Here is a 23,797-nt window from a genome sequence, read left to right as displayed (position 1 = left end):
TGACTGTACTATTTCAAAACGCACCTAATTGAAGACCGGGTAGCCAAGTGGTTAGAGGACCTTACTACGAAGCTAAGGTCCTGAGTTCGGTACCAGGTGTTGGGGCAGAAATTTGTATGAATATTTTAACCCATAATAAGGCCCCATTTATTGGAGCATCTAATACCACAGAATAAAAAGCAGCTATCGAATTTATACTTGGCAAAGGATATTTATAATGCTAGTAGTATTTTACAGTTAATATTTTAACTTATTACTAAAACAATAAGGTTGAGTTTCCGAATCAATGCATGTGGTAGCTAAATCGCCTCTACCTTATAAAGGGTTAATACTAATCTTTGCTCTCGAGCCTTGGTTGTTTTAATATGTACTTAAATATGTATGAGTATAAGAGTTATCTTACCTAGTCCTCATAGTACAATCTTTGCATAGTTGGGACTAGGTCAATTGGTGTCAATCGTACCATGATATTTGTAAATTTTGCATAAGAAAAATTCCCTTAAATACCTTTGGGTTAGTAGCACTTAAAATCTTATTTGTCCACACCTAAGTATTGTATTGTATTAACTCTTTATTGTACATAAAACACAAAAATAACAGTTTACATTGAAAGACCGATCTACAAAGGCGAACTTATTCTATTAAGAGATCTATTCCAGTTAACCATTGAAAGATTGAAAGGACTATATAAAAATTGTAGACACGTTAAGTTTTTGGCTTTCTTCAAGATCAGGTCAACTAAGTTGGTTTTCCCTATATTCATCGCCATAATAATTCTCGCTAGTCTGCTCTATAAATAACACTTGCATAATGAATCGATGATTAAGGTAGGTAGGCGACGCGTGCCTTGACTTGTCTTCAGTAAACGTCATGCATTCATTACCCATGTTTCCCTGGTATTTCCCAGTCATCGGCCTATAGTAAATTACGGTCAAGGTCAGAGATACGTTCACACTTTATTTATTTATTTATTTATTATTATTCACAAAATATATACATTCAGATTCGGGAATAAACGTAATTTTAGACCTAATATGTGAACAAAATGAAAATTGTGTAGGTACATGCAAACTTTTAAAACAAAAATGCACTGGGCACAGCCTGTCGCGTAGGTAGCAAATACTATACTATCTTGTTGCTGTCACTTGTGTTTTAACTTTTGTATAAAATGGTCAGACGGCTTACAGTGACAAGATTACTATCTTTGTCACTGTAAACATATTTTGACTTTGCTGTACAACAACAAAGTACAAAACAAAAGAAGTGGAACAGTGTTATTTCAGGAAAACGACAAACAAATACATTTAAATGATAATGAAGTAAAATAATTTCTTTGCTCACCCGCAACTTGTGTGAAACATAATAAAAAGAAGAAACGGAGGCGAAGCCGCGGGCAACAGCTAGTTTTTAGTAACAAAAATAAAACTGGAACTGTAATTGTTTCATATGATACATATTTGTTTCTCAAACGCCCTCGGGCACTATACATTTCATGCTGGAAAATTGTACATTATTTTCCGTCATGAAAATCCTATATCCTTCAGGGTCTTAAACAATCTGCATAACAAATTTATCACGGTCGGTTGACTACTTTAAGCGTGAAAGCGTAGCAAGCAAACAAATAAACAAACTAACTCTCTTTCCCATTAACAGAATTACTACTTAGGTTACGATTAGGATTTCATAGGTTATTTAAGATGGAACGAAACATAACCTGTGAAAGAGGTTGAATGAGAATGAGAGGTGATATATTCATCATCATCAGCCGGGAGACGTCCACTGCTGAACAAAGGCCTCCCCCTTAGAACGCCACAATGAACGACAAATGAACGATAATTTGCCCGCAAATCTGACTATGTGTATGACCACCTAGCGGGAGGTCTGCCAACTCTATTATCAATTCAGCCAAAAGGCCTAACCTAACCTACCTATTTTGCTCGCTAATCCTGCCGTGAAGCAGCAGTGCTTGCACTGTTGTGTTTCGGCGTGGAGAGTAAGACAGCCGGTGAAATTACTGGCACTTGAGGTATCCCTTCTTAGGCCTCTAGGTTGGCAACGCATCTGCAATACCCCTGGTGTTGCAGATGTTTATGGGCGGTGGTGATCTCTTTCCATCAGGAGACCCACTTGCTTGAAAAACGTCCATCGGTGGAAAAAGACCTCCCTCAAAGAGTTCCGCATCGATCAGTCCTGCGCAGCCGATATCCAACTGGTTCCCGCGACCTTCAACAGCTCCTCGCGCCATCTTGTTGGGGTCCCACGCCAAGTCTTCTGGTTCACGGCTGCCACTCCAGAACCGCCCCATTAGCCGTAGGTTCCACGAGCAATATGCCCTGTCCATTGCCACTTAAGTCTGGCAACTCTCCAAGCTATGCCAGTGATATAACTCCCCTGCGGATTTTCTCATTTTTTTAATCCGCAAGAGAAAGACCAATGGAAGTTTTATGGCGGAATCTCGGTTTTATTCTCACAGTAACCTTATTTAATCTCTACTTGATTGGGTCGCACTCTTGTATAAGTACTATTTCATCATGCCAGCCTATATACGTCCCACTGCAGGGCACAGGCCTCCCCTCAGAATGAGAGGGCTTGGGCAGTAGTTCCCACGCGGGCCCAGTGCGGATTGGGAACTTCACACACACCATTGAATTGCTTCGCAGGTTTGTGCAGGTTTCCTCACGATGTTTTCCTTCACCGTAAAGCTCGTGGTAAATTTAAAATGTAATTCCGCACATGAATTTCGAAAAACTCAGAGGTGCGAGTCGGGGTTTGAACCCACGATCCTCTGCTTGAGAGGCCATAGGTCAATCCACTCTGCCACCACGGCTTAACCACTCTGCCACCACGGCCTACTTAGTACTATTTGCTATGGGTCAAATAAAGCAGCTTAGTAACGTAAGTGTACGCGTCCTTCGACTGACCAACAAAAATAACAGGTACCTACATGTTGTGTGGGATTTCCCTTATTAGAATTAATTAGATATAGAGAATAGCCCAGCAGTAGCTTTGGGTCCAAAACTAGAGATCGAATTGAAACTCTACTAGATTTTAAAACGTTGGGGGTACCGCTGTAGCTTATGGTAGGTACATATTATTTACAAGGAAGAAATCAGCTAGACGGACTCGTGTACTGCCTTTTCGGCGAAATATGTTTCGCCAAATTTCACTTAGCCCAACCTTTCGCCAAAGTTTCATTTGGCAAACTAATATTTGCATAACTTTACTTCACATTTTTTTTAATTCGCAACTTTTTTACATTGCAAAATTTTACTTCATCACACATTTAATGTGGCAAATATATATGTAGCAAATGATTGGCTTAGGCAAATAAAATTTTCAAATAACATTTGGGCAATTTTTACATTGCAAAAGTTATACTTCAATTTGATTTGTGCGAGCGAGCGAAGCGAGCGAGCAAGACGGTTCAGAACAGAAGCGACTTGGATACTTTAGGTTCAGAAGGCTAAGGCGGAGCGAAGCGGAGCGTAGCTCCGCCTTAGCCTTCGATGTTAGGTTTTTTTTATAGCAGCAGGATAAATGACACTAGAAAAGTAGGTTGGATGCCATTCAATAAGTTGCTAAATTAAGGTATGCCAATCAATACATTTGACGAAAACATAAATGACATCTTAAAAAAATTCCAGGTCATAATTTGCATAATAATAATTTATCGAATCATTAGTTGGGAAATGATATCAGTGCAAAACGTTGAGTTGGGAAATAACATTTCGCCTAAATAAAAATATGGGATAAATAGTTTGGGAGTTAATAATTTGCTAAATAATTTTCGCACAGAGGGTCCAATACAATTATTAAAATATTTTAAATTCAAATTCAGTAAATAGGCCCGCAATTGGCACTTTAACACGTCAGCTTTTTAAACTACCAGCCAGTGGCAAAGCAAATCAAACTGGGAGAAGAATGCGCACTCTTATTTTGCGGTACTCATTATAATGAGTCCAGGATTCGGGTGCCAGTGTCAGTAAAGATGATGGCAAGACTGACGCGAGTAACGGTGACAGTTTGGATGAAAATGAGGAAGGCTGGCAGGAGGTTAACAGTCGGAAAAAACGTGTTGCGTCGGTGCGCGGTACTGCAGGTCCGGAGAAGACAACGCTTAAGGCGTTGAATACCGAAGGTCTATCCATCTATGGAACATGGTTTCGGGTGGTGACGACATACTGGCATATCTTCAGTCTCTGAAACAGGAAAGACTTTTACAGTAGACGAGCTAAAACCGAAAGGTCTGTACAAGTCCTTTAAGATTGGTGTTCCTGCTGAAATGTTTGACGAATGTTTGACAGCTGAAATCTGGCCTGAGAATGCCCGAGTGAAACCCTGGTTATTTCGGAGATCTTAAAGCTCGTTACTCGGAAGTCGTACCAAGGTCTAGGCCGAAGACATCTCTAAACCTCGTTTACCAGAATGTCAGAGGTCTCAACACAAAATTACGGCAATTCAGATTAAATATCTTATCACTCGATTGCGATATTGTCTCAGTTACTGAAACCTTTTTAACTGGAGCTGTACATGACTCGGAGCTGGTGGAGTGTGGATGGAGTGTGTTGCGCCGGGACCGCGCCACGGGCGCTCGTGGAGGCGGGGTGCTGATTGCTGCGCGGCCAGGCCTCGTGTTGCGGCGGCGACGGGACCTGGAGTCGCCCGCAGGGGAGGATTTGTGGGTCACGTTTGTCCATGACAGTGTCACTTTCTATCTGTGCGTAATTTATATTCCTCCAAGTGTCATTGATGAAGTGTACATGCGTTGGTTTCAATCTTTGGAAACAGTAATTAACTCTCTTAATGGGGTAGTTGTGGTTACTGGAGATTTAAATTTGAACCATTGTATAAGTCCCATAGCCTTTTAAGTTACTATTGTTATTTTTTGACTGTATGTGGCTTGTGTGAGAAGAATGAAGTGAGGAATGCCTATGACGGAAAATTGGATGTGGTTTTGGTATCAGACCGTATCAAGGATGTTAAGGATTGACGGTGGTGGGCTTGTCCTCCATAGAGACGCTTACCATCCGCCATTAGAGATATCAATCCCAATCAGTAGCGGTGTGAAACGATCACCTGCCGGTTCAGTGGACCCTAGCAATGTTGATATGCGAAAGGATTGGAATTTTGCAAAAGGTGACTTTGAGCTTCTATACGCATTGTTCTCGGAAGTGTGTTGGGATGATGTTCTTCAGTCTCAAGATGTTGAGGTAGCAGTAGACATTTTGTATTCGACTATTTATTGAATATTTAATATTTGTATACCTAAAAAGGTTCGTCCTAAGATCCCTACTAGACGCTATCCAGTTTGGTTTGACGCTGACTTAATTAAAGCGGTAAAAGCGAAAGCTGTACTTCACAAAAAATGGAAAGCGTCCAAGAACATGGATATTTATGAGGAGTTCAGTAAGCTTAGGAGACACGTTAAGGAACGGATCTCTTCCCGTATGACAATTACATTGTTCATGTCCAGTCTAAGGTAAAGAGTGATCCACGTAGTTTTTGGCAACACGTAAACAACCTCAGATCTAGAGGTGGTTTTACTGATCAGGTCACGTTTGATGGGGAACAGTTCACGGGGCAAGACGCTGCTTTTGCTTTTGCCAGTTTTTTTCTAGCGTGTTTTTACCGGATGTTCCACGCCTCGATGGAATGATACTAGCAACAGAGGCCGAGGATGTTATGCTAACCTTGTAAATATTTCTAACATAAGTAAAACAGATGTTGGGGCAGCCATTAAGCGTCTTAAACCTAATAGTTCGTTGGGACCGGACTGTTTGCCGGCGTACATTATTAAGGGTGTGCTGATCATTTGAAGGCACCTCTGGTTCACATTTTCAACTTGTCCCTCTGCACTGGAACGTACCCGCACCAGTGGAAAGTCACCAGAGTAAAGCCAATTCCGAAGTCTGGTGACGCATCGGAGGTGGAGAATAGTAGGCCTATCGCAATTCTTTCTACTCTCGCGAAATTATTCGAGTCCATCCTTCACCGTATAATTTCCCACAGATTAAACCATTTCTAAGTGATTCCCAGCATGGTTTTAGGGCTAATCGCTCAGTGAGTTCTAATCTCTTAATATTGGTGGATACTATCTCGGAGCAACTGGACCGGGGGGCTCAGGTGGATGTCCTATACTTTGACTTCAAAAAGGCTTTCGATCGAGTAGATAACGACGTATTACTGACTAAGCTTGACGATATAGGTTTTTCCCCTAAGCTGATCAAACTTTTTTGCTAGTTATTTACGCGACCGAAGGCAGTATGTTCGGCATGGAATATTCATTTCATCTCCGTATCATACTCGATCAGGAGTTAGCCAGGGCTCGATTCTGGTCCTCTCCTGTTTGGAATCATGATTAATGATCTGGAATCATCGGTAAGATTTGCGAAGTGTCTTCTATATGCAGACGATCTTAAGTTGGTGTACAGGGTTGGGCACGAACGGGACTGTCATGATCTGCAGGAGGATATCTCGTCAGTGTATCGTTGGAGTATTAAAAATAAGCTGGAATTCAATGATGCTAAATGCCAGGTGTGTACTTTCAGTCGCTCTAGCACTCCGATACATAACGAATATATGCTTGGTTCAGTGGGTATAGAGAGGGTCTTCTCCGTCAAGGATCTTGGTGTTGTCTTTGACACGCGTCTCACTTCCATGAACACATCAGGACACTTGCTACTGACTGCTTTCGAAGACTGGGCTTTGTTATCCGCAACGTCAAGGTTTCCGTGATGTTAATACTATTAAACTAGTGTATACCGCTTTAGTCAGAAGCAAGCTTGAATCGTCGTCTATTGTATGGAGCCCTTATGAGTCCACATATGCCCTGCTCTTAGAAAAGTCCAGAAGGCTTTTCTAAGATTCTTATACAAAAAGGTATGGGTATTACCCATTTTTGTATCCAACTCAGTTTTTGTTAGGCGCTCTCGGCTTGAACTCTCTCGAGGTGCGACGCAATCACTCGCTGTTGATGACTACATGTCGCATACTTCGTGGCGAGTCGGACTGCCCTGAGCTAGTCGCAAGACTAGTGCGATTGTTTGTTCCGAACATCCCTCGGATCGAGCTGCGGCCGCGGCGCGCGCCCTGCTGGCGGCGGCGGCGCGCACCGCGGCGCGCAGAGGCTCGCCGCTCCCCGGGCGCTGGCGCTGCTTAATGCGTTTTTGGTATCCGCGCCGGACCTTGACCTGTTAGCTGGGAGACTGTCGGCAGTGTGCAGTAAATGCTTTAGGTTTTGTGAGGAGATGGATAAAAGGAAATCGAGCGTTATGTGAGCTATGTCTTGTGTTGTTAAATAGTTTTGTAGTTAAATGCTAAATTTAATTTGTTAGTTTTTTTTATTTTATTTTTTTTTAGTTTTACGGTGAATTGGATGTATATCTGTAATGCCGTGTAAATGTTATGAAATAAATAAATAAATAATCGGTCCGAATCGTAGGTGCCCTTTTTTTTTTGTTATGTAATTATCATCATCATCCCAGCCTATACACATCTCATTGCTGGGCATATATATCGCCCCCCAAATGGGCCGCCGGGGCGGTCCGCCCCCTCCCCCCGCTCCAACTACGCTACGCCACTGCTACCAGCGGTTTACTAATGTTTCGGCGAAAAATATTTAGCAAATTATTAGCTCCCATACTATTTATCCCATATCTCTATTTAGGCGAAATGTTATTTCCCAACTCAACATTTCGCACTGATATTATTTCCCAACTAATGATTTGATAAATTATTATTATGCAAATTCTTACCTGGGATTTTTTTGAGATGACATTTGTGTTTTCGTCAAATGCATTGATTGGCATTCCTTAATTTAGCAAGCAAACAAGCAAGCAAGCCGTTATTTTTTTCCGTTCTGTTACATAAAAATACCTAACATCGAAGGCTAAGGCAGAAGCTACTTACGCTACACTTCGCTCCCGCCTTAGCCTTCTGAACCTTACCTATCCAAGTCGCTTCTGCCTAGTCTCGTCTTGCTCGCTCGCTTCGCTCGCTCACCGCCACATAATTTAACATTTATTATGGTTTATGGTTTAAGATATTTATTTTCTCAAAAGATTTACAAAAAATCACTTATAGAGAAAAACAATATTAATTTAACTTAAATCTAGGTAAGAGAGGGTACCACACAAACATGGTGAACAAAAATCTATGAACTAAAGCGGGTAGGTGGTAATGTCGAGAGCAACACAAGTTTTTAACTAAATTCATTTTATTATATATCATGACTGATATACTTACCTTATGTATAAAAATTGGCCAAATGTTATTTGACTATTTGTTATTTGCCTTAGCCAATCATTTGCTACATAATTGTTTGCCACATAAAAGTGTGATGAAGTAAAATTTTGCAATATAAAAATGTTGCGAAATAAGAAAAATGCGAAGTAAAGTTATGCCAAGGATTTGTTTGCGATGAAACTTCGGCGAAAAGTTGGTTGCTAAGTGAAATTTGGCGAAACATATTTCGCCGAAAAGGTAGTACACCGCTACTAGCGCTTTCGGAAAGACCGTCATTGTCAAGAAGAATGCGCCTCAAGAAACTTGGCAGAAAGTAATTTTTCAAAACTAAATAATTAAAAATAAACTATAGTATAAAATTAAAGAAATAAATACATGAAAAGAATTGAGATTTATTCAGTGAACAAATTGATGTATTTATTTGGAATCCTTGGATACGACTAGAACGATTCGTTGGTTGTCGGGGGCAAACATTCAATCTAGATTGGTTTATCTGTGGGAAAACGAGGCTTTCAAGTTTAACCCGAGCAAAGCTTAATCAGTCTTAGGTCATAGGTGAACTGAAAATCTCATTTTTCTGAAGCCGGCTTAAACACCTTTATACTTCGCCTTAACTTCGCTTCAACCTTAACCTTTAGTTTTATTACAGCTACAAAAGATCGGACATATTGAACGAGACATCCAAAATGGCGGAAGTCAGAACCAATGGAGCTGAATATACAAGAGAGTCCAGGACTTGTTTGGACAAGCTGAGGCGATTCCATTACGGATTCCGGAACGTAGTCAGGTAATCAAGGGATCCTGGATTTAACAGTTGGGAGTTGAATCATTTGCGAAAAGTACCGAATTTATACCTAGTGCCATCCACGAAGATGCGTGATTTTGTCAAAATTAGCCGTTAATGACATTGTAATAAGAACCACGGCACGCGTCATCGTGAATGACTCTTCCTATAGAATATCAATATCTTAAGTAAACTATCTTTTATTTAATACTCAGCTACTACAAAGAGCGAGAGGGTACAGTAAAGTGACTCTTCTTTATTGAACACCACAATATATACTACCACTCAAAAGAATATAAGGACCACTTGAATTTCATCGGTAAAATGAAATCAAAAATATTTAATTTGCGTTTTTAGTTGAATACATATAATTGGATGAAAAGTACTTGTACTGTGTATTCAATAAAATCTACTTATTCAATAAAATATTTTTTAGACAAGGAATGTTATTAGGAATTATATTTATTAGTATTTTCATTTCACCCATAAAATTCATGTGGCCCCTATTTTCTTTTAAGCAGAATAATATTTAAGCAATACAGTAAACAGAGGAACTTAGAGAAAAAGCTCCCAGGGGAGCATATGGTAAGGTAAGGCAGATTTGTGAAGTTAAAAAGTACATAGTTTACTGATATATAAAAAATACTATGTTTTAATCCCACTAATATTATAAATGCGAAAGTTTGTAAGTCTGTTTGTCTGTCACCTACCTCATCATAATTACGTCTAAACCGCTGACCCAATTTAGATGAAATTCGGTATAGATTGTAGATAGGTACAGATAGTTTGAGTCCTGGGGAAGGGCATAGGATTTTTTTTTAACCCGGAAAATTGCGTAGATCCCGCGGGACGGCGATAAACGAAGTTTACGCAGGCGGGGTCGCGGGCAATAGTCTAGTGCTCAAAACATATATTCTATTCTTTGAGTAGGCTAAAATTATTCCTTATTTCTGTCCATTGTGACGGTTGCCTGGAAGAGATCGCTCTGAAGCGATAAGGCCGCCTATTGCTTACCTTAGAAAATCTCTACCTCTGTTTTCCGTATTACTTACTATGTGTTGGCGTGCAATAAAGAGTTATTGTATTGTATTGTAGACTCTACCCGCAAAGGTCTCTTTTACATGTCACTATTTTTATACTACTAATTAGCGCTTTCGTATAGACCATCATTCACAAGAAGAATGTCCCAGATATTTTAGGTCAAGTAATCATTAAGCTAATGGATTCTAAAGATAACCATCCCAGCCTATATGCGTCCCACTGTTGGGCACAGGCCTCCTCTCAGAACAAGAGGGCTTAGGCCATAGTTTCCAAGCGGGCCCAGTGCGGATTGGGAACTTCACACGCACCATTGAATTGCTTCGCAGAATAGTGCACGTTTCCTCACGATGTTTTCCTTCACCGCAAAGCTCGTGGTAAATTTAAAATGTAATTCCGGACATGAATTTCGAAAAACTCAGAGGTGCGAGCCGGGGTTTGAACCACATTTTTCTTTTCCAAACTGTTAGTTTATTAAATAAAAAAATATATTGTTTTTAAAAAAATATCATACTTATCTACGAGCGCCGGAAAGTCTACGATTACTGTCTTCAATAATAGATATGACTATATGAATGAATGACTAAAGCTGATAAGGTCCAGCTACACGCTCAGTCATACTTGCGCAAATTCTAATTCGCATAACGGTATACCGCACAAAATGGCTTTTTAACGCCATACAGTTTTTACGCCAATTTTTGCACAAGCCGTTTGCGCATGCAAGTCGCTACATGTAGCCGGGCTCTAAGACATATGTACAGTCAAGGGCTCTTTATATATACATTGCCAAAAGGGCAAAAATATCTATAAACCTTTATGTCACTAACTATAAGGGCGATGCATACATAATTATATTTGACGCCATAGTTGACTGTACTAATAGCTTTTTCCACGGGTTCGCTCACGTTTACCATTACATCTGGTATATAAACTGAAATTGCGGGCTTTTACAAAAAGTGAAAAATTTAATGTCTCTAGATTTTACGTACATGCCTACATGGATGCCGAGCGAATAGGGGGTAGAAGTTGCTAGCCTTTTAGAAAGTTTATTCCTGTCGTCCAGCTAACTATTGCATACCTAATATAATCCGATTCCATTCAGTCGTTTTAGCGTGAAAAAGAACATGAAGGAGTAATATGCAGCACGTACACACTACTCAACTCACTAACTTTCGCATTAATAATATTAGTTAGTAGGAAACAGTAGTCAGACCGTTTTAGAGATAAACTAATATCTATTAAATGAGCAAAGTTCTTAGGTACTTAGAATGATTAAAAACAACATTCTTGGAATATTAATAAAATTGCTAATTACTAAAATACCTTGACACATGTTCCTTTTCGGATCAGCGATTAGTTATGAAGATCCTACTCGGGGTCTCCCCAAATCTATAGACGCGGAATCGGCTTTCGCCGATCAAAAAACTCCTTATGTCGACACAATAAGAGCGAAATAGACGTCGATCGCCATAGCTACTATGGATTATGTCCGAAACAAATGATTATATTATTGTTTGTCTTTCGGTGTGACTAATATTAACTAGAAAAAATAAATAAAAATGCCACTATGTCCCATACAAAAAAATCTACTGTGTCGATTTTTTTGAAGACAAAAACAAGGCAACGAAAAGATATTCCTTCTTTTCCTTGCCCTTCTTTGCCTGAAACACAGGGAATCCTAGTTCAGACATTAGTAATATTTCCTTCTAAAGGTGATAAAGGTGTTAAGATGTCGCTTAGTCAATGGCTCCTTTGAAGCGTCGACATGATCTTCATTTCAGAAACGCAGTGCAGCATGAGGTGAGGCAGGCTCGTCAGACGCTGGTGGTCGGAGTAGCGATCCTGGTCACACTCCTGTTGGTGTCACCAGCGCTGATAATGCTCATACGGAACACCATAAGCACCATGGAAGTAAGTCAGAATATCAACAACAATCTAAATAATTTTTGAAAGCACTGTATATTATGGTAAATTAAACTTGAAGACTTAATACCTGTTTAAAAACTTAAAACTACATTAGTGTAAAAAGACCCGTGGTCGGTATGGTGCCTATAGGCTGGCGGCATCAGTGTCGCCAATTTAGCGACAAAGTCGCTATAACTAGCGATTTTTGCTTAAGTCTTAGCAACCAAAAAAAAGTTTTGACGACAAAAATGGTTTAGCGACGTATCTGGCGACTTTTGGAATACAATTTTAAACAGTTCTAGGACCAATAATGAATACATTTTTTGCCAACTCGACGACGACGAGAATTATACAATGCAGTGCCAAGAGATCTATATGGAAAACGACAAACGCGCTAACGCACCAAATCCAAACTTTATTTAATTAAAGCTCTATTCGTTTATTTAGCTTAAGCTATAAAAAAAAAACAATTTCAGTGAATTCGGATATCTAATTTAAGTTGTTTTTTTTTTTCGTTTCCCAACCTTTCATACCACCAGTGGCCTCTTGTGTTTCTCCCAGACAAAGTCCTGGGTCCAGGGGTATTGCAGATGCGTTGCCAACCTAGAGTCAAGTGCCAATAATTTCAACGGCAATTTAAAATATTCTCAAAGTCTCAAAGAAAGACTAAAGCCGTCTACAAAGGCGGCATTAACTATGCTGATTTCGGACCATTTCGTGACCGTGTTTTATAATGTCATGAATAAATGTTCTCTTTCTTTCTTTTAATTGAATATAGTGTAGCGCTAGCCCTTATGCCATGCAGTTAGAGCAATACAGATACTTAAGAGTACCTACAAGTAAAGCGTTGTGTGCAATTGTCATTAAAAAAAATAGGAAACAATAGACTAGGAAGATGATGTATTTAATAGCCAATAATAGTTATTTATGTGGCTGGTGCATAATGAGAGGCATTAAAGTACGAGTGTGGTTTTAATAAGATCACACGAGTGTTTTAATGCCTAATTATGTATAGCCGCATACATAACTATCTACATGCATATCATAAGTTTTCTATAATATGTTCAGATATGGCCTGTATTTTGACTTTGACTTTGACTTTGACTTTGACTTTGACTTTGACTGACTTTGACTTTGACTTTGACTTTGACTTGACTGACTTTGACTGACTTTGACTTTGACTTTGACTGAATAATAATTATTATCTACATGCATGTCATAAGTTTTCTACAATATGTACAGATATGCATTGTTAAAAAAAGTATTACCGATACTTTAATGTAAACATTAAGATGCACCCGCAGATACCAGGTTTCTTAATAAAGGCCATTTGATAGTCGTTTCTGAACATATAATAGGGAAGTTATGATATGCATGTAGATAAATACTTTTTACTCAATATTTTCCGCATATTATTAAGGAAACCGAAAGCTGCGATTGGCACTAGATAGATCTTTTTATTACATCAAGTTTAACTTGAATCGACGCGATTTTTGGAATACATGATTGCTCAACATCTGCCAATGGTACAAATTTCTTGGAAGGTCCATTGTATCTTAATGACTGTCACGATATTAAAGCAGAGTTTAGGGTTCCGTTCCCAAAGGAGCCCTAATGCTCTTCGTTGTGCGTTTGTCTGTTTGAAGCTCTACTACATCTGTGACTACAACAATCAAGCGACTAAACAATTAAGCTATGTATAAAAATCACAGAATGGTAATAAATGGTCGATATATAGATTTGACGCTAGAGCTGTACAGATATATATGCCCTCAACTGTACTGTACACTGGTACAGAATCCTCCGTGTATGAATACGACTCGCACTTAGCCGGTTATTTACTTACCAAGAATAACATGGATGTTTTGGTTATATGAAATTAGATTTGGGTGAAGATGTAATGGATTCCAGTGAATCTTATCAACTCGCTGGCCAATTACGGTAATTATAACATAGCATATGTTTTATCGCAAGTTCTGTTTGTCAGGCCAGTCAAAAATTTGTATTAAAATCAATTTGATAGGCTTTTTATCGAATAATAATCGATCGGAACTTAGTAGGTATTGAATATTTGCTGTATTTTATATTAGTGGCGGAACCTTACATTGCGTGTGGCTGGCACTTACTTGGCCGGTACGATACGAACTTCGATTTTCGAACTTCGGAGTAAGTAGGCTCTCTGTCATTTGAATGTGATCGTGAGCGTCAGAAACATTAGGGAATACGGCCTCAGGACCCATTTGACGAAGCTACAAGTTATAATTTATAAGCGGTAGTCTCTTTTCAATGCATACTGTTAAACAAAGACAACCACTTGTAAATTGTAAGAAGAGAACTAGGGCGCAGCTAGTTTCTGCCAATAAACTAAAAAAAAACCGGCCAAGAGCGCGTCGGACACAACCAAGATAGGGTAGCCATTACAAAAAAATCAAGTAATATTTTTCTAAGGATTTCATATTGTGTACGAAATCTTCCAAATTTACGTATTTACTCTTAAACTACTACTAGAATTAGTCAAGCAATCTTAGCCGTCATAATTTAACCGACTAAAAAAACCATTAAAATAATTTTCTACCAGTCTGAAGTCGGTGCCTCAGCATGAGCCAGCAGGAGTGGACCTATAGTCGCCTACCTCACCTGCGCACTACATATTGGGCTTCAATCACTCCTGCTGGCTCGTTTTTTTTCACGCTTTTTAGTGTAAATAATATAAGATGCAATAGTTTGATGTCGACTGCTCGTCACCTTTTACAATAGATTGCTTTTTCCGATGCTGAGACTTTCATTATTGAGGAGTCTTGGTGCTTCACCACCCATTCCATTTCACCTTATGCATTATGAGGAGCATAAATTGCTTAGCAACTGTGTTAAAGTAATTGAAATTCAACCCGTGAAATACTTATTATTGAGTAGTAACTCCGATGGTCAACTGTGGTCTTCATCATCAGCAAATAATGATTTTCAAAAGCAATTTGCACGAGTTACTACTAAATATATCAAAATTACCATAGGTGTCCCTACAACATTTGAAGAATTCCCTCGATTTCCTTAAGATCCAATCATCAGATCCTGATTTGGTGCTTAGGGGACCTAATTGAAAGCATTCCTAGACGAACGCAAAAAATAATTTTCAAATCGGTTCATAAATGACGGAGTTCTGAGGTGTAACATAAAAAAAATACAACCGAATTGATAACCTCCTTTTTTGAAGTCGGTTAATAAAAGTAGATTCTAATTACGGAAAAACAAAAAAGAAGGGTTATAATTTTAGCACTTTGTAAATTTCTTTTGAACTACTGAAACTAATACCTTTGTATCTTTTTTTTGTCAAACTTTAAACCTTAAAATTGCTAAAAGTGGCTCCGAAGCGGTAACGTTTCGTGTGCTCTGCCTACCCCATTTGGGAATACAGGCGTGACGTTTGTGTAATGTGTCTGAAACTAATGAAGCATGAAGCTAATCTAAAAATTCATTTAGGGATATACTCGTACGGTACCTCTTAAATTATTAACATGGGGTTCTTTTTATCCCGGGAAAGTACAATTTTCCCGCTCAGATTCAGGGCATGATCATCACATTATACATATTATAATCAGGAAACTGCATTGCCTAGGGTACCTTTTCACAATCAATTCCGCTATGATTTTTTTGGCTGATGTATGGAATGTCAATATGACATCAGCGTACAAAGGTTCCACTCTGGTACGCGATTCAGATTCATTGACTGTAACTTACCATCCATGTAGTTACAATAATAAAACATACGTGTACAGTCATTAGCACCAATATCTGACACAACACAGCGTGCGTAAATATCTGAGTCTCTTTCTACGGCCGGTATTTAGGACATGTCAGATATTTGTGCACGCTCCGCTGTGGCAGATATTAACGAAGATATTAGTGCAAATTATCATAAACTGAAAGTAATGCGACAGTAAAAATAGGTAGGTTAGAACTTTACCTATACAAAAGATGGTGGAGATTTAATAAAAATGACATTTAATACAAAATACGTTTATTTTTTTGAGCAATAGTTTTATACATAGTAAATTATTACAGCCAGTAAACAATCATGCCACTCAAAATGACAACCGAAAAAACAAGAACCGTGGCACATTACGTACAAACAGTAGACATTATGTACAAACCGTACACTATTGTATTGTTGAAGGCACCTTTGCAGTTTAAAAAGTGTCAAAGTGTGCCTAAAACATTACGTTACGTAATTATAAATACTTATTACCTAATTATCGATTATGTTTAATCTCACTTTAATACGATCGTAGGGATTAAATCCTTTACCAAGGATATCCGTGACAATCGGTTCTGTGCTACACGCACATACAATTCATACATTAGGAACCCACACAGTTACATGTAAATAACATATTTCCAACCTATTTCGCCGTTCGTTGATAAAGTTAACGTGACAGATAAATATGATGCCGTATCTGTTTATTTGGACAGAAAAAACAAAATAAATAAATTATATCAATGAGCGGTGAAACAAGCCCTTATGCTCCTTTTACAATATAAAAAATTCCATAATTTACAAAAATAGACTTTCATGCACATAGCTCATGCATTTGCAACATACATTTTTTTAAAGTTGACATTTTTAAAGCATGCTGTAGATTATTTGTATTTCGTTATTCTAGGTGTGCAATGATTTACTAGTCACTTCATTTTATTTTGGTTACTTGAAAGGAATGCCTTTTTATGCTATATTTTAATATCTAATGAAATACATTTCTTTTAAAATTCTGTTATGTGCGCAGTTATAACGGCGTGCGAAAATGTAATGTTAATTTTAAACTATATTACTAAATGTAATCTACTTTTAAGTATGCTGATACAATTTTAAATACAATTACACATAAGACTAGTAGTAAACCAGCGGAGCTACAATAGATCATCACATTTATGTCGTTATTTATCAATTTAGTAACACTGGTAACAAATATCTTGTCCAATTATCCAATGATACAGAGCAAGTGAGCTCCAAATTCAATGACCTTTTGATGGTAAAAGCATTGAACAAAATTCACGCTTAAGTAAAACCATAAATATTATGACGACTATTCATAACTATAACAGAATTAATCTATTAGTAAAAAATATAAATTCACGTCTCTTCTATAATGTTTCATGCAGTAATTATAAAGTCGTTATACAACGCAAAAGCTTAGGCTTAGGCCAGGCTTTCAAATAAAGTCATAAATCATATAAAGATAAATAATCAGATATACAAAGACAACGAAATACAGATATATGGGTGTAAGAGAATTGATTGAAGAAGCGTTGGAACTAAGTGAAGTAGATTGGATGATAGATGCTTCAGTGAATTCAGAATCTAATACAGTCGTGATTGTAGATTTAGTAGTAAGTGTGCTAGTAGACCTGATAGTAATAACACTATTAAACCTGGTGGAAGTGGATATGTCTGAATCACTGTAAGGCGTAGAGATGCTACTCCATTGTTGCGGTCTGAAATTACGACGGGCAGTTAGGCAATCTGAGTCACGACAGTGACGCCATCGATTATAATGTAGAATATCCTTATCGCAGTGATTAACGTAACAAAAATAAACTTACATTTAACGTTTTAAACGTTTGCGGTCTTTTCTCATTATCTAATACCACACTCGGGATTTATACATGACATTATATTTATTGCTAAAACTATTTCGACGTTTCAACTACTCTACAGTGGCCGTGGTCACAAGTATTTAGAGCTGAATAGTATTAATACTTACTCGTGACTATGGCAGATGCATTATGGACCGAAATATTTGCAATATCGTGTGAGCCCTTTAGATGGTGCAGCATGGGAAATTGAAGCTATAATAGGACATATAATTATGTGTTGTATGTTTAAGGAACCTTGTCCTTGTCTTAAAAATTGCATTTATAATAGAGAAAAGAACTAATTTCAGGAATCATACCCAATAACAAACCAAAGCATAAGACCAGGGTCGACTTCCAAACTGAGTATGATTTATATTTAAATCTATGAAAGCATTTTTGTCACTAAAATCGGTGGCATGGTTCCTTTAAAACATCCTTTTATGCCTTAGAGTTTCAGAGTTATCTTTCCTGATTCTTCTATCTTGCCCTTTGAGTCGAAGTCTGTCACACATGTCTGAGATTCTCTGAGGTGATGGATGGAAGTGGAATATTAACTTTTCCGAAAATGTGTAATATGTTTTTATATCCTGTTTTAGTTAGGTACTTTAATTGAATTTTCCACTGAATTGGCTTACAGCAGTAATACTTTATACATTTTGTTTTAAATAAATAAATCTAAATGGCTACCTACCCGTACAGCTCCCGGGCATGTTATCAGATAAACTTAATTATGTAGACCTTTTTGGTTCTTTTAAAAGATAAATGAACGCTTCGTTCATTTTTAACAGTACAAAATTGACAGCGGAATTTTCATGCGCTTGTAATTTAAGTAGAGTATGTTTAAACGCAACTTACAAAGTTTCTTGAGTTGCCGTTTGAGAGTCCAAGGTATCACTGCAACAAATTTTACTTTACTCAATTCGTATACGATACAGTTGGTTTAACACCCGAAATTATAAATAGCTAACAAGTCTTGCACGACTCTGGCACCTGTTGAATGTAAATGGAATGATTTAAGTATTATGTATTTGGTTAGCTAATATTTAATACTCCGTCTAATCATTCTCAGTTTTGGTATAAAAATAATATTTAACACAAAAGTACGCCCAAATTGAGAACACTCTTCTTTTTTGAGTCGGTTAAATACTCAAAAACTTTTACTATAATCCTGACTCTCTAAAGAGCGGAGTTTGGGCATCTACCTTTTATCCTTTTAATTTTTATTATTGGCCCATTGAAGTATATGCTGTTCCAGTGAAAAACGGCAAAAGAAATGTCACTTCGTTAATGAATGGACTTTGCAAAATGAAAATGAATAACAAAATGACGCTACCTATTCATGCAGGAAAACATTACCTCCGTAACAGTCTTTTATCATTGCACAAATACCATCAAGCAAATATAGTATCTGATATATTGACTCGCTACTTGTATGAGTATATGTGACTCACTCAGTTGAGTCATCGTCGTGTCGCGTGCCTTTATCAAAAACGTTAAAAATAGAAAAGTATGGTTTGAGTGTTAAAATTACAATTTGGCATTGTGTCGCCATTTAACTTTGTTCATCCATCTAGTTATAAAAAAATATGCAATTGAACGTATTTACACAAACAGTCTATAGATTTAGATTCTATTGCAGTAACTGGGCCAATCAACTATTTTACCGACACTTTGGGTGTCACCTGCGTTACCAAAATTGACTCTGACGTTACCAAAAAATCGTACTTCTAACAAGATATTTCACGGTTTAATAGGTTGAACTTACGTAGGACAGCATGTATTCATGTACACCATCTATTAAATTACAGAAAAAACATGTTTACTTACAAAAATCTGCAATTGTTTGAAAAATGTCGCGGACAGATTAGTGTCGGTAAAAAAGTTGATTGACCCAACTACGTCCACTTTAAAAATAAAACTTGCTAGAAACACAAAAAAACTAGCTATTTTTTAAATGTAATGAATAGTAACCTTATATGGCAAGACTATAAATACGTAATGTTCTATGAAAATAAAATACTCATTAGTAACTGGGCCATTTTTTATTTTGCTGTCGTTTTTTTTCTCATTTTGAGTTCATCATTTTATACTAAATTTTCAGTTTAGTTACTAAATTACCATACATTTTGTGTAACTCAATGGAAAAATTTGTAGGACATAGTGTGAAATTGGGCTTACCATAGTCAAAATAAGCAACTTTACCAATTCACCAAATTGCATTGAAATCTGAGAAAAAAAATATCGACAACAAAATAAAGAATAGCCCAACTAGGCATATCGACGTGAATATATTAGCTTAAGCTACCATTCAAAGTCAAATGGCCAATACTAAGTAATATCAAAATACAATAGTATGACTCTTATTTTAATTAAACATATTAGTATCAATACTTATTCGCAGTCGTTATAAATCTAAAAAACATTTTTTTTACCTAAGTACTAGATTATTATGGCAAATAAGCGAAACAGGTCACAAACCTTTTTCATGGAATGAAATTAAGGAGAATAAAGACTTCTATAACTTATATGATGTACTCTTAGTTCACTAGCTAAGTAACTATAGTTTGTAATGATGATTTCGATGTTCATTCTTTCTTCTGTCCTGCTTTCGCGCGACTTGATGCCGTTGCATCCCACTTTCACACTTTGGTTTCACTTGATCCACATTAAGTAAACCAAGAGCGGGATTCCCCTTTTTTCAATAAATAAATAAATAATTTATTCCTATCTAAAGTACTTCATGGAGTCCTTCTTAACTTACTTGTGATTCTTACACGCGTGTGGATTTTGTTTTTGAAGTCTGCAACAAAATAATACACATAAGACATAAGTATTGTATTTAAACAACAATGTGCACAAGCACAATAGAAATAGTAAAAAAAAGGTTTTTTTTTTGAACTAGTTAATTTTTTAAATATCTTTACAACTTATTACAGTTATTTCTTATATCCCTGTGGATTTATAGGTATACGACAGAGTGTTTGTTACTCGTTGCAGAAAACTGGAATGAAACCTGTTTTTATGTTGGCTAGTATAGGTACAGTCGAAAAAACTGAAACATGTACTAGGGTGGCGCCTTTGTGCTACTAATGTCATGTTCACATCCCACACTATTGTCAACGAAATCGAAGTGAAATTGACTGTTAAAAGGTTCAAAGTTCGAACAAACTGACTCAGTACATGAGTCAGTTTGTTCGACTGTGCCTAAGGTAGATATATAAAGTAATTTTGAGTACACTTTGCTATAATAATCAAGATTAAATTTGCACTACCAATTTTCACGTTAAACAAATCCATTATCTTATGAACAAAAATTCCTCTCTCAATAAGGTCAATGCATTATTAAAGGAAATACTAAGTAGGTAGGTATTGTTATAGCTTCAAACTGAACAGCTAAGGTCAATACTTGATTTAATTTTAATGCAAAGTAGCAAAACAAGTTTAGAAGAAGCATTTATTATCAGTTCATCTTGCAGGTTTATACGCCGTGTTTTTTCTGCTATCCGTTGACTTCGACAGACGGCTCAGTTCATTGATACGAACCAAGTACCTACTTACCTGAAATTTAATTGTTCACAGTCATTGTAAATAGTTAAATTGTAAAAGACACAAACTTGACAAGTGACATTGACTTGACACATAAGTGAGAAATCAAAAAAATCGACATCCTTAACTTTATTTTGCTAAATGTGTGTAAATTAAAAACGGATTATAGACTTTGAAAAAAACTTCATAAATTAGGAAACTTTATGCTGTTTTTCTGCTGATAATTAATTATGTTAACTCTTGAGTATATTTGAAAAGTAAGAGTTAGGCCACTAGTGTCTTAGAGAAATTAACTTCATTTGTCCTGTAGATTGTCCCCTTAAAGTTAACGGATATCAAAAATGACACGGTGTATGTATTGAATAATTATTACTCGCTGAAGGTCACGAATCAAAACAACATGGCGAAGTGCCGTTTTGAAGATGTATAACTGGTTAAGTAATATTTAGTTAGTAAACAATATCATACGCGGTAATTATTAAAGATTTAAAAACGGTAACAACATTGTATTTTGCAACGGTAAAAGTACTAATTAAAATCAAATAAATTACAATGTTTCATAGTCAATGGATATTGTTATCGCTGGTATAACTACCTATAAATATTTAGTGCAAACATCGGAACCACCAATGCGAATTCAAACAAGATTAATTTTCAAGTCTCAAAATAAAGTGACATAAGTAACTAAAAAATAGCAGCAGGCTGCTTGACAACATCAATTTATGAGCTGTCTAAACATGACTTTGCCGTAGATTTTTTGTTGTAATATGGAATCGTTCTGTTGTAATATTGGTAGCCAACTATATTGGGAATTTTTACTTTGCTTATGTTATCAGACTCTACGAAGTATCCTATAAATTTTCAACTTGTAATACAACGAATTGATCCTATAAAGGATTCTGCATGAGTTTTTCGTATTAAGATATGAAACTATAGAAAACACTCACATTGCACACGACATACAAGTTTGACCCACTCTGATCTTCCCGGTGGAACATTTTTTCCCATCGCCCCATACAGTTCTTCGCACCCTTTTGTGGTTACTGACACTGTGAGCCGGCAGAAAGTCTCTGCTCAAACCGCTTGGGACAACTGCGTAGTCTGGAGAAACTGTGACAACTGCACTTGACACTACAGTTAACGATGAATGATTTCTATTTAATTTATCGGTCGGTTTTGAAGCGGCGAGCGCAACCAAAGCGCCCACGCATAGCACGACGGAGCACTTCATTTTCGTTCGTTTGTTCGGTTCCACGGCACTCTCTACACTGAGTAAGAGCACATATTACGTTTACTTTATACAGGTAGGAGGGAGGGGTTTATGATGTATCGCTACGTCATAATCAAGAAAAAGGAAGTTCAATATCAGACCTGATACGCTGCATGATGTTAAATAATCATAATATCCACGGTCAAGTGTGGTTCCATGCTCCAGTAATTTGGTGTGAGATGCACCAAGATCCTACGAGTACAACGATAATCTATGTCAAACCAGCTGTCAAATCTTCATCATCATCCCAGCCAATATACCACTGCTGGGCTGTTTACTAATGTTTCGGCGTATAACGTTTGGCAACCTGTTTCATTTTGCAACTTTTCATTTAACAATAATTGAATATTTAAACAGTTTTGTTGAACAGTTGATTATTTCAAGATTTTTATAAAACTAACCTAACCTAATCTAAAGGGATCTACACGATGACCCTGAAATAAATCCTGAAAAATTTACAGTTTTACAGCCTTATTTATAAAAAGTTAGAGCCTCCTCGAAGGCCCGATGCTAAAAAACATGATTCATAAACGTCTGTTAGCGCTAATCAGTCGATCAAGGCTCTGCTAAAGTTAGAGGACCGTAACCCTGCTAAGTCACAAAATGGCCGCCACAAGTTTGAACAGCTGACTTTGACAAGAGCAAAAAACCATACCGAAGATATTTTTAGGGAAGGGAGGGTTACGCAAAGATTAAAATAAATCCAGGAAAATTTATTTTCAGGAATTTGTATTTAAAATCCTCTAAATTAGGTATTTATTACTGCTACTTTACTATTTTAATATGAAAAAAAAAAAATTAGGATGATTAACATAATTACGGCTTTTTGCACTTAGGTACAAGATAACATGCGGATTGGAAATGGCGGGAAAACAAACATCTCGCTTTTTATTTTTTTTCCTGCTAATTTGCTGTCACTGCTGTCAATTTTTTTTTAAATTATCGATGAGGCCATTTTTTGTTTTTGATTTGTCAAGATGGCCAACATAACGCCTCTAATCCGTCTATCAGCAGCTCAACAACTAGCAGACTGCTAGCAAGCGTTTATGAATCATACTTCTTGACAACCGTCTAACAAGCTTAATCAGTCTGCTAAGTAACAGACCGATCAAACCTCAATTAAGATTTTTTTATGAATGAGGCTGTTAGAGTCTGCGAAATGAAAAGTTGCGAAAAGGCAGAACCCGCTGCTGGGCACTGCCTCCTCTCAGAATGGGAGGACTTGGGCTGGAAGTTCACACACACCATTGAACTGCTCCGCAGGTATATAGGTTTCTTTAATATTTTTTCTTTCACCATACAGCTCGTGATTTTGGAATATAATTTAAGGGATGAATTTCGAAAAACTCAGAGATGTGTGCCCGGGTTTAAACGCAAGATCA

At 37.2% G+C, this 23,797-nt stretch overlaps 2 protein-coding genes across 2 annotated transcripts in view; one reads left to right on the top strand and one right to left on the bottom strand.

Annotated features, from left to right (window-relative positions):
- Positions 1–23,797, top strand: part of LOC141437448 (uncharacterized) — a 134,088-nt gene that overhangs the window by 83,711 nt on the left and 26,580 nt on the right. The window contains exons 9-10 of the mRNA XM_074100823.1: positions 8,894–9,031; positions 11,848–11,977. Coding sequence (XP_073956924.1) covers positions 8,894–9,031; positions 11,848–11,977 — 268 coding nt within the window. The remainder of the gene's footprint in view (positions 1–8,893; positions 9,032–11,847; positions 11,978–23,797) is intronic.
- On the bottom strand, positions 15,970–22,394 carry LOC141436992 (uncharacterized). Its single transcript, XM_074100152.1, has 3 exons — positions 22,093–22,394; positions 20,361–20,399; positions 15,970–18,493 (listed from the first exon to the last, which is right to left on the bottom strand). Exons 1-3 carry the CDS (start codon positions 22,374–22,376, stop codon positions 18,451–18,453), a joined length of 366 nt encoding a protein of 121 aa, XP_073956253.1. The 5' UTR covers positions 22,377–22,394; the 3' UTR covers positions 15,970–18,450.

Source organism: Choristoneura fumiferana, chromosome 17, assembly GCF_025370935.1.
Source record: "Choristoneura fumiferana chromosome 17, NRCan_CFum_1, whole genome shotgun sequence".
Taxonomy (NCBI): Eukaryota; Metazoa; Arthropoda; class Insecta; order Lepidoptera; family Tortricidae; genus Choristoneura; species Choristoneura fumiferana.
This window is presented reverse-complemented; position numbering and strand designations above follow the sequence as displayed.